We start from the raw sequence: 12,313 nt of genomic DNA on the forward strand, positions 1-12,313 counted from the left end.
CCTTACTATTTGAATATTATTAATGTGACAACGACATGTACCATCAGACCACTCCCTAAACATACATAAGCAAACATTAATATTAACATTAAAGCTGTATAAAACAACAGCTACAGAAATAAGCTTTATTTGGTCAAAGAAAAAAAAAAAAAAAAAAGACTTCCAAATGAGGGGTCCCTGATATGACCCTAAGTAAGCCCCGATAAAAGAGGGGGCTTCGAGGGGGGCCTCTCTCACCTCTATGTGAGACAGGGCCTTCCTTAGCCAGCAGGCCAATGTCCATTCTACTAATAGCATAGGTAGCACGTCCGCCTATTTTCAATTTCTGCATTGCCACTTCAGTATATTATTTCGAAATAAGAAGTCTTTACCAGTGTATATGGCTATAGCTTGATTCCAGCTTTGATATCATTGATTTCAATGAAGAGCTTTGTGATTGTAGCAAAGGGCTGGTAGCTCTGAGAGTCCCACTGATGAGGCGTTTGTGAAGGTTCGCAGTCATCTAAAGAGCTTAGAAAAAAAGGCATCTGGACTTCTTTAAGTTTTTTGAAGACGTTTCGCCTTTCACCTCTCATCCAAGAAGCTTCTTTATTTCTAGGGTCAAATGGTGGAGAGTCCCAGATTAGCCTGTGTACAAACAGACTTCAGCCATATGAGAGTGAGTGTGAGTGAATGAGAGCACACACAGGACACTCTGATCTCTGAATGTGTGTGACGCAGTGAAAAAGAGGATTGTACTGGATATACTGTGACTGACAAACAGAGTTTAAAGAGAAAGGTGTTTGGATTAAAATGGATTATGCTAAAGTGAACGTGCTAATGAAATCTGAACTGACTGAAATGTGAAGTGAAGATAATTCAGATGTAAAAGAGAGGAACTGATAATAAGGTGGGGCTGGAGATCAATGAAGGGCATGTAAACACCTGATTGGTTGAGTAGATATCAGATCGACAGTTTCACAGTTTTCCCTGTGGATTATAACTTTAAGAAGATGTAACATTCATCAAGGAATCCTGCTCTCCGGATTATTTCCATGAACACTGAGCTGGATCACATCTACAGTGCTGGAAGTGCCCGTCTCACCACCAACCTCTCTGTGCACATTCACTTTTCAACCCTTTGTGAGACACTAGAGGTGTAAATCTGAGTATTTATCTATGTTAGTGCGAACACCTCTAATAGGTTGGTTTAGTCTTTCCAAGTCATATCTTCCCTTAGATCTGCGGCCCAGGCTCCTAAAATCATCCTAGTTTTACAAACACTACAATCTAGAGGAGAGCTGCACTAACAGGTGTGACTGATGAGATCTGACCTGCAAGGATACTCATGTTTATGTATATCAGGACAAGCAGGGAAGACCTGGACATCAACTCTGTCAGGCTGCCTGAGTCCTCTCACCCACATCAGCTCAGAACTCTGCATTATCTACTGAGTCAGACTCCGAGGATCAGGGATCAGAAGTTCTACAAAGAGTATAACCAGACTTCCTGTTGTGAGGTGTGTGGGCCTACTGATCCACAGTGTCAGCACAACTTTCACATCATATTCATCTCAGCACAACTAAAACATGTGACTGACCTCAGAGTTTCAAATCGACATCGTGGATTCTCCAGAAGAACACACAGCTGCTTCACTCCTGAATCCTGCAGGTTGTTGTAGGTTCCACTCAGGTCCAGCACTCTGGGATACGAGGGGTTGGACTTCAGCGCTGCTGCCAGATAATCACAGCTGATCTCTGACAAATCACAGCCAAACAATCTGTATGAAGAATGAAAGATGTAAGTTTATTAGACAAAGTGTGAGCTTGAAATCATTCAGTGTTTCATCATCTGTTCAGAGCTGAATAAGGTTCAGAATGTAGAAGTTTAGAAAATGGAAACTCCAAACAGCTGAAGCCAACAGGAAGCAGCTTCAAACAAACAAGAGAAAAAAATGAATTTTTCACATTGAAGTCGTACATTTATCATAAAGTTGTCAAGTTTTGCCGTGTGAAATAAAAAAAACTGAACAGGAATTCTTAGAGTTGAACCCTCTGCACAGAGGTTCAGGTTCCTCTTCAGGTCCCAAAGTGCAGAACAACAAGGTTTCAAACAGCTTCGTTCCAGCAGCATCAGCCACAGAAATGCAGAGATAATTCTTTGGATCTCTTGGTTGTGTTGTATGATGCTGTGTTTGCATATCTGGTGTCTGTGTTGCTTTGTGAGGACGGATCATTTACTGCAGCTCCAGATAAACAGAGCTGGACCTGAACCTGGTAGCTTCACTTAGAAGACACTTGTGACAGGAACGTTAGGTCAAAAAAGTGCCCCTCTGACAGCCAAACCCATCTGTTCTCTGATTGGATAGTTACATTTGTGATTGACATGACATTGACCAATCAGATGAAAGGAAGAAAAATAGGGTCAAAATTCGTACTTGTAACTTGCAGGGATTTTTTTTTTGGCTAAGTCCACACACAAATCTTTTTTTACACACACACACACACACACACACACACACACACACACACACACACACACACACACACACAAATCTTTTTTACACACACACAAATTCTTTTTACACATACAAATCCTGATTTACAAGTACAAAATATTTATGACCACATTTTGAGCCCATACAAATGTTCTGCAGACGAGTCCATGCGCTCACAACAAAGCTCAGTGTGGACGACGCTGTGCACGCTCCAATGCTGATTGGTTAGAAAGTGGGCGGGAACAGGGAAGAGAGCGACAGCAGTGTTCAGCACAAACACGAAGGATCAAAGAAGAAGAACATGACAAGCTCAGATGGAGGCTGCAGTGGACACTTTTCATTGTTTTAACATTCGCTTTCACTTCAGCTTCACCAACAACAGCACAAGCAGAGCAGCCCACTGACTGCGTGGCTGTGACGGCGCCCCCTGGTGACTGTAAACCACTACAACATGTAGACGGCCGTCTGCTGCTCATTTCTTTGCCACCATCACAGGAGCTCTTTATCATGTAATACACTCTTATTGGTTCTTTGTGTGCGTGTTTTTTAGAACAGTAGTCATTGTGATTGTTCAAAGAAGACAGTCAGCTGTGACTAAATGTAGCTCCTACAGCAGTGATGGGAATAACTACTGAAGCTAATCCAGTATCAAAGCTCAGGAATCAGTAGCTCCCACCTCGTTTTCTTTGAACAACTATTTTTAGCTGCTGTGTTTTTGTGTTTCTGCGGACCTCAGACATCCTGCTGCTCTGGAGAACTGAAGCTCTAAAGGCTTCAGCCTTTATCTCCAAGAAACAAAGCTGATCATGGAGACCCAGCAGGTCAGCTGATCTGTGGACAGCACCAGCATCTTTAAGTAAGTCTGAGAGGTGAGCAGTCTTTGGAAGCCTTTACTGTCTGATAGTCTCAGAGCAGGATTTGGATCATTATTTGGCTTTTCTTCTATTATTATGTTTAGTTTCTGCTTCACAGATATTCTCTGAGATGTTCTCTGAAATGTTTCCCACTGTTGGACAAACTTTCACAGTTTCTTCATAAAGGAGATCTCCTGTGCAGTCCATCTGTGATAATATGTTAAACACTGAATTATGATTCATATCTGAATGTACTGACTGTTAATTATTGATGAGAACATAATTAGTAAATATAAATATGTTTGAGTTTGGCTTTGATGAATCAGAATAAAAGTAATAAAATAATGATTTTAGAGACAGGCCTAACTCAGGCCAGCTGACAGCCTGTGTACAAACAGACTTCAGCCATATGAGAGTGAGTGTGAGTGAATGAGAGCACACACAGGACACTCTGATCTCTGAATGTGTGTGACGCAGTGAAAAAGAGGATTGTACTGGATATACTGTGACTGACAAACAGAGTTTAAAGAGAAAGGTGTTTGGATTAACTGAAAATAAACTGAAACTGATTTCATTTTTTCAGCTGGAACATTTTAGTTGTTCCTTTTTCAATACATACATAATTATATTTACAGTAAGTCTTATCATTCCCCTTTTCCCTGCCAGTCACCGCCAATGTTCCCTCTAATGTTTCATGTGTCTGAGCGAACACACAAACTCCCTGAACGTCCCTTGGACCACAGCAACAGCAGACGTGTGCACTGTGGTCACGCCAGCATCTTATCCATCCAAGTTACATGGTTTATTAAAGTAATCAAATTACAGCATTTACATTTATGTTAGACTACTTTTAATTAACTGCTTTAGCCCACTTACAATGAAAATTAAAAACAACCTTGTTCATGACCTGTAGCATGTTAACACTATTGGAAGTAAAAATAACTTGAACTCCAATTTTGAAAACACAACTTTATTTTTTCTATTTTTATAAAGCTCTGACTTGTATTATGAGTCTGTGGTCTGGGAGAGAGTCTGTAACTCTGTCTGAAAAATACAGTAAATAATGACCAATGTTGGGCAATTAATTATATAGTTACTTCTTCAAAAAAGTAACTGAGTTTTGCAAACAACAAAGTTTGTTGCAATAAATACTGAATACTATCGTTGTTATAAACAACGATAGTATTCAGGAAGAAAACCAAACCATTCTTCCACGGATTTTTTAGTGCACTCTCTGAACACCTCGATTGCGCACTCATTCTTGGCGGTGACCTCAACCTTGGACTAAATGAAGAAATGGATAGGCTCAACACAACAGGAACTCAGCGCAATTGGCAATCCACAAATATAGTCAAACAGTATATGAGCGACTTTGGCCTTCGCGATGCATGGCGCTCCCTTCACCCCAACAGTAAGAAATATACTTTTTTCTCGCATGTTCATCACTCTTACTCTCGTCTGGATAAGTTTCACCGCTGAGTGACATTTCAGACACTGAGATTCATCCTATAGCTGTCAGTGATCATGCTCCTGTATCTTTAAAACTAATGCACAAGAATAATACTACGCCAAGTAAAAACTGGAGATTTAATACATCACTGCTTAAAGATGAAGACTTTATTAAATATTTTGAAAAGGAATGGACTTCATATTTAGACTTTAATGACACTCCCGGAATATCTGCTTCTGTTCTATGGGAAGCAGGGAAAGCTGTGATGAGAGGTAAAATAATTTCTTTCTCATCACACAAAAAGAAAGAAGAAAACAAAAATATTCAGGAATTAGAAAAAACCATCAAATCACCAGAAGAAGCCTACGCGTGCAACCAAGATCAGGAAACATTGAACAAAATATGCAAGACAAAACTAGAATTAAATGAAACTATTAATAAAAAAACACAATTCCTTATACAAAGACTTCGCTTGCAGAATTTTGAACACCGTAACAAATCAGGTCGATTTCTAGCTAACCAGTTAAAAATAAATAAAGAAAAAACAACTATATGTGCTGCTAAAGATTTATCGGGGAACACAATATATGACCCTGGAAGAATAAACAACATTTTTAGGGATTTCTATGAAACTTTATACTCACCACAAATAAACCCATCTAAAAATGAAATTGATCGGTTTCTTGACAACGTAACTCTCCCAAAATTACTAGACAGTCAAGCAATGGAACTGGATTCGCCACTGACGCCAAGTGAATTCCAGGAAGCCCTGATAAGTATGCCCAATAATAAGGCTCCAGGTCCAGACGGCTTCCCTGCAGAATTCTACAAAGAATTCTGGACAATTCTGGCACCAGTATTCCACGGAATGTTGCAGGAAATCGAGGAAAATGGCAGACTACCACCAAATATGAATTCTGCCAACATTAGTCTCCTGCTAAAACCAGGCAAAGACCCTTTATTTCCCTCAAGCTATCGTCCAATTTCTCTTTTAAATGTAGACCTTAAAATAATCTGCAAAGCTCTCAAAGAGATTAGAGAAAATAACCCCCCTCTTAATTCATCCTGACCAAACTGGTTTCATAAAAGGTCGGCACTTCTCATCAAACACTCGTAGATTACTTAATTTAATAGAATACTCATACAATAAAAACGTTGAAACCATAATATTATCTCTAGATGCAGAAAAAGCATTTGACAGAGTTAACTGGAAATTTTTATTCGCAACTTTACACAAATTTGGTTTCGGAAACTCTTTTATAAACTGGATAAGAATATTATACAATTCCCCAACAGCTCGTATCAGAACAAATGACCAGACATCCTCCAGCTTCTGTCTCCTGAGGGGCACCAGGCAGGGATGCCCACTCTCCCCTTCACTTTTTGCAATTTTTATCGAACCTCTAGCAGCAGCATTTAGACAGGCTACAACAATTAAGGGCATAAAATGTAAGAACATAGAACATAAAATCAGTCTCTATGTGGATGATGTGTTGCTTTTTCTGCAAAACACACAAACCAACCTCTCTGAGGTAATTACTCTAATAAACTGGTTTTCAAGAGTTTCAGATTATTCAATTAACTGGCCAAAATCTACAGTTCTCCCCATTAACTGCTCCTTCCATAATTCTTCCTCTGCCCCACTGCAATCCGGAAATATTAAATATTTAGGTATTAATGTTTCTCCTAAGCTTTCAGACTTAACTAAATTAAATCACATCCCACTTCTAAAGAAAGTAGAAGGCGATCCGACTAGATGGAAATCTTTACCCATATCACTCATGGGAAGGGTCGCCACTATAAAAATGATGATCTTGCCAAAAATAAATTACTTATTTTTGATGATCCCTAACAAACCATCACAAGATTGGTTCAGATCTCTGGATTCATATATTTCCAAATTCCTTTGGAAAGATAAACCCCCGCGTATCAGCTTAAAAACGCTACAAAGAACCAAGGATAGAGGAGGATTAGATCTGCCTAATTTTCACCAATACTTCTTAGCCAACAGGCTTCAGTTCATCTCAGAATGGTCAAAACATACCTTCCTAGATGAGCCCTGGCTAGATGTTGAACAGGCACTATGCAAGGATCTAGAGATTTCAGACCTACCATTTATTAGCTCAAACATCAAAAGACATGAATGCTTTAAAAGTATCAACATCAGCTTCTCTCTGACAGCATGGTGGGAGTTTCTAAAAATAACGGAGTCTTCACTAATCCCATGCAAACGTACACCTATCTGGAATAACCCTGACATATTACAAAACAATAATATGATTAATTTCCCAGAATGGAGTTGTAAAGGAATTAAATACTTAGAACATATATTAGAGGGAACAGAATTTATCCCATTTGACAGACTAGTTGCACAATATGGGATCAACAAGAAAAATTTTTTAGAATATCAACAAATTAAATCCATAATAAAAAAGAAATTTAACCTCAGTCAAGTTGAATTACAAACACCACCAAGTGCGGCACATTTCCTTACTCTTAAATCCCCCAAATTATTATCTAAAATATACAGAACACTTTCTAAATTAGATATCCCTTCCTATTGCAAAGTGAGAAGCAGATTTATCAGTCAGTTTAGACCAAAACTTCTGGTCTCAGGTATGCTTAAAAACTTTTAAATTGATTAAAAATCCCAGTCTGCAATTAATACAATACAAAATACTACATAGAGTGCACTATACAGGTCATCGGATGTTCAAGATGGGCTTTACATCTTCCAACAACTGCTCACACTGTCAAAGCAATACACCAGACAATTACATTCACGCTCTTTGGTTCTGTCCACCAGTGCAGAAGTTTTGGCGCGAGATATGTGAAGACTTATCAAAGTGTCTGAAATGTAACATTCCAACTTCCCCCTTAGTGTGTTTGTTGGGCAGCTTAGATAATGTCACTTCAGAAAACAATATAGCCCATATGGTTTTCACTGCCCTATGCATAGCCAAGAAAACTGTCCTCATGAACTGGAAAAATAAAAACAATCTTAATTCTAACCAATATAGAAATTATCTATTAGATTACATTAGTTTTGATACAGCCTCTGCCACCACATCAGATCAATTGCGCTGGGCTCCTTTGATCGGCTCCATCACCTAGTGAGGGTGGGGGGTCATAGTTTGGTCCCGCCTTCAATGTTGTGATTGGTGTGGGGGCAGGGACAGGCTTAGGGCGTCGGGGGTTTCCCCGGAGGCATCTTCCTTGGGGGGCTCAACCCGGGGTAGCGGTCATGTCCGGTTGGGGGCTCTTTTCTGACTATTTCCTCGTGGCCGCGTGCAGCGGGGCTAGGGGAGGGTCTGTGATGATGGACGTGGGTTACTGACCTGGTAGCCTGTCTGCCCCTGGGTGGGTCCGGGATGGGCGTGGGGGTCTGGGGGCGCTCCATCTCTGGGCCGGGGCCCTGGCCGGGTCCTGGTTTGTGTGTTGCCGGGGTTGTGGGCGGGTGGGTGCATGGGGGCCCATCCCTGGTGCAGGGTGCCGCCGGTGTGTCGAGCCGCCCGTGGGGCTCTTCAACCGGTGGGGGAGATTGTCACACCTTGCAGGAGCTTTCCTCCCCTCAGGAACTCTCTGCAGGAGGGGGAGATACAGGAGAGGTGGAGGAAGATCTCAGCCTGGGCGTCTATTGTCTCATGTAGTCTGGAAGACGAGTGGATGGTGGGGTGGGTGCAGTTTTCTCTGTGGTGGGGTTGGGTGGACTGTCCCGGGCTCACAGAGCCCGGGGGGCGCTGCTGCGCTGGGCCCCAGTCTGGATAGGCCTGGGCCCCCTTTTCCCTGGCGGGTCGCGGAGTATGGGAGTGCCTACTGGGGTCAGTGGGGGAGCTGGCCCCAGGGAGGGGTCACCTGCCCCTCCCTTCCTTCCCTCCCCATCTCCAGCTGCCTCCCTCCTCCCGCTCCACCACAACCACCCACACATGCAGGGCCTTGGAGTAGGGGTATGTCACCAGGGTGCAGAGGAGGCTACCCCACCTCTCAATTTTAAATACACGTAGACATTGAGGGCTAGCAGGAGGGACTATGCACTTACCTGCTGCTCTCTGGCAGGTAGCTCCATGCCCTCCTGGGTTTTAATTACACCTTAGAACACACATGCATCAACACTACAATGAGCGGGTGGAGGGAGGTTTGGAGTCTTCTCTCACCCCCGTTCTCTGCGGCCTGCTGGAGCGGGGGGGCTAGGAGGAGTTGGCCGTCCGGCTGCGGTCTGGGGTGTGGGGCCTCCCTGCTGCTGCGGAGTCGGGGCGGTCTGCCTCTCCCCACCGCAGGGAAAAGGGTAACACCACCTGGGTCTGGGTGCGGTTCCCCCCTCCAGGGGCAAGGGTACCTAGACCCGGTTTGTAGAGTACGCTTGGGGAGTGTGATCGTGTATACAGCGTCTCTTTATGTCTGTCTCCACGTCGGTTGAGTGTGAAGTGCACATGAGAGCATGAGGGTGGGAATGGATGTTTGTGTCTATATGTCAGGTTGGGTATCAGACGCCACCTCTCTGGGGACATCTCGGGCCCTCCAAGGTTCGGAGGCCTATCTCCACCCACCACCACTTCCCCTGCCGGTGGCGGACTCCCTCAGGTGTCGGTGCGTTGGTGGTTCTTTGTATCTGGGGCTGGGCGTCCGAGTACACACCGGCTCACTCCTTGGCGGCCGCTTATTGGGGCTCGCTCGGGCCATTTCGGAGGTGGGGTGACCCCGGCCTCTCGGCCTGGGGCTCGGTCACTCAGGCACAGCTGGCTGCCGGCGGAGCTCACGGGCGCGTCACTGCAACTCCCCCTGGCTTCTGCTCCGCGGCTGCTGAATGAGCCCTCATCTGGGACTCTCCTTAGCTCTTACTGGGACAGTGGCGCAGCTGCCCCTCTGTGGGTCTTCCTTGGTCTCTTGTGTTCTGGGGGCCTCTGGATGTCTGGAGTTTTGATCTCCTCCATACCTGCCTGATACCATAAAGGACAGGGCTGTGGCTCCCCACACTCCATAGCAGATCATTACATGGAGAAACCTTTGGAATGCAAGCATGCTGATGCACACAGGTATGCACACATGGGTATTCACAGACGCGGACTAAAGCTTTCTTGGCTGCTGCCTCAAAGCACACTGTGCGCTGTCTATCTTGCGTGCTGCACAATATCGTTTATTATTTAGTAACTATTGATATCTATGGCTAGCTAGTTTATTGTGATGGTGCTTTTTTTTTTTTCTCTTATTATGTTGCTCTTTGTTGTTTGCCGTCTTCTCTGTTTTTTTTTTCTCCATACAGGTGACCCAGGAGTTTTTTTTTGTTTGTTTGTTTGTTTTTTTTCTCTCTTCCCCCCCTTCTCACCGTCTCTTCTCCCCTTTGGTTTTCTTTCTTTCTCTCCCTCTCTTTCTTTCATTCTTTCCCCCTGTCCTATCCGGGGAAAAAAAAATTATTAGGCAATGATGATCTTCTGAGCCATATGTTAAAAAAAAAAAAAAAAAAAAAAAGGTAGAAAACCAAACATTGCAGATATTTTATCATAACTCTGGTTTTACGTGGCCGATCAACACAATTTAAAAACTGGTATAAAGTCCACACTTTTTCCCTCAGTTGTTACGTCTGTCCTGCTCACATCTCCAATGGTTGTACACGTTGTCATTAACGTGGCTTCACCTCATCATCAGCCACTTTGCTCGCTATAACACCGGTGTTGGCACATAAGGACACTGTCATAGCCTGTCAGTGACGTTGATTAGCTGCGTATATACGAATGTGAATCGCGTGATTGGCTGGACTATGGGATAAGGTGGCATCGTTCTACTCTCATATGGGAGCAGCCAGTCACTAACACTGCAAAACAGAATTGTTGAAGATTTAATTTTAATTTCAATTGAGATTTGATTTTTTTTTTTTTTGTGTGCAACACAGATTTTCTGTGCGCAGAGACGTGCCAGCAGCTTAGAGGGAACATTGGGCACCACCACAGTTCACTTCAACAAAACTTTACTTCAGATTTGTTTTCATGTTTTGATCCAGTGATGAGAGCCGTTTCCCCCATGTCCAGTCCTTGTACTAAGCTAGGCTAAACATGTCCAGTGCCTGTCTCTGTCTAGCTTTTAATCTGATGTTAATAAGGTAGAAATGGAGGAAGAAGAAAATGACTTCATCAATCAACATGCAGCTACCAACCCAAATGGTGAGGTGGTGGTTAGTTATTACTGTTGTTTATGATCCCCTACATTATCCTACATTCAAATATATTCTCCAGCTACAATAGTGTTTGTGTTCCTAAAAGGATTTCATGAATGTGTTATTGTTCATGTCACATCTGTATGAAACAAAGAGGAAGTGAGGTTTATCCTTCATGATCACAAACTGTTCCAGCATGTAAACCTGAGATCTGTGTGGAGCAGCTGACCTGTACGATGTGTTCAACACAAACATTATTTACCATCAGTTACTGTGTGACTGAACCACGTGGGTGTATGAAACATCGCTTTTAGTTTTAATAGCACATGGCAACATTCAGACGTGAATCTATACAGTAACACTTTGATTTGTTACAGTGAGGAGACTGTTGAAGGGAACGATGAGGGGAAACTGTATCAGCAGCAACAGAAACCAGGAGACAAAGCTGAGGTCTGGGTTCCTCTATGCTACACACAGCCTCCTGCTCCTGGACTTTAGTAAACACATAAATATACCTCATTATTATGAATCTCACAGCTACCTGCTCATTGAACTGAACAATAATTCTGTTTGACCAATAAAACAAAATATGTGACTGTAAAAAATGTTCAGACAGTAATTAAGAATCTCCTAAGCAATCCAAAGATAAAGAAAAGTTCACCTGCCAATTCTATAAAGCTTGGTTGTTTATACAATAATATCATTTAATGATATGTTTGGATCCTGACCTGAGAGTTTCCAGTGTACAATGTGGACTCTGCAGTGCAGCAGACAGAAGCTTCACCCCTGAATCCCGCAGGTCATTGTTACTCAGGTCCAGCTCTTTCAGACTAGAGGACTGGGAGTTGAGAACTGAGGACAGAGCATCACAGCTTCTCTCTGAGAGGTTACAGCCACTCAGTCTGGAAGAAAACAAACAAACAATTAAATCAGTCAAATGAAACATTTTTAATGCCAGCATGCAATACAATTATTGGTTAACTAAATAGCTTCATTAAAACACAACTCTTCTTCTATAGCAGCACTTACTCCTTGTAAGCTCCACCTGCTCCACCTTCTGAGTCAGAAGACATGAAAACAAACTGTAAATCTAGTAGAAACATGATTGGAAAGCTTCTCAGATCCATTTGTACATTTAGAGCCTGATCCTGAAATATAGCAGCACGGACATTCACAGCAGCAAAGGGTTCTTGCTGATCTGAGCTGGCTTGGCCCTGGCTTACTGAAGATTAAAGAAAGCAGAATCAGCTGTTCAAACCCCCACAAGGCTGCCCGCTGTGACTGAAACAATGGGACGGGTCGTGACTTCTCAAAATGGGCTCATTGAACGCAGCACGGATAAGATCTTGAAGAAGCTCATGGCGGTCGTGAGTTCTCAGACTTTG

At 42.9% G+C, this 12,313-nt stretch overlaps 3 protein-coding genes across 3 annotated transcripts in view; 1 reads left to right on the forward strand and 2 right to left on the reverse strand.

The window, feature by feature from the left end:
• LOC143415939 (uncharacterized) overlaps positions 1 to 12,313 on the forward strand; it is a 282,785-nt gene that overhangs the window by 232,883 nt on the left and 37,589 nt on the right. The window lies entirely within an intron of this gene.
• Positions 1 to 12,313, reverse strand: part of LOC143412335 (protein NLRC3-like) — a 108,031-nt gene that overhangs the window by 85,823 nt on the left and 9,895 nt on the right. The gene's annotated exons all lie outside the window — the stretch shown is intronic.
• The window catches only part of LOC143416059 (NACHT, LRR and PYD domains-containing protein 3-like), a 30,165-nt gene that overhangs the window by 13,257 nt on the left and 4,595 nt on the right, over positions 1 to 12,313 (reverse strand). The window contains exons 3-4 of the mRNA XM_076881428.1: positions 11,657 to 11,830; positions 1,580 to 1,759 (exon numbers count right to left, since the gene is read on the reverse strand). Coding sequence (XP_076737543.1) covers positions 1,580 to 1,759; positions 11,657 to 11,830 — 354 coding nt within the window. The remainder of the gene's footprint in view (positions 1 to 1,579; positions 1,760 to 11,656; positions 11,831 to 12,313) is intronic.

This window comes from Maylandia zebra, unplaced genomic scaffold (genome assembly GCF_041146795.1).
Source record: "Maylandia zebra isolate NMK-2024a unplaced genomic scaffold, Mzebra_GT3a scaffold11, whole genome shotgun sequence".
Taxonomy (NCBI): Eukaryota; Metazoa; Chordata; class Actinopteri; order Cichliformes; family Cichlidae; genus Maylandia; species Maylandia zebra.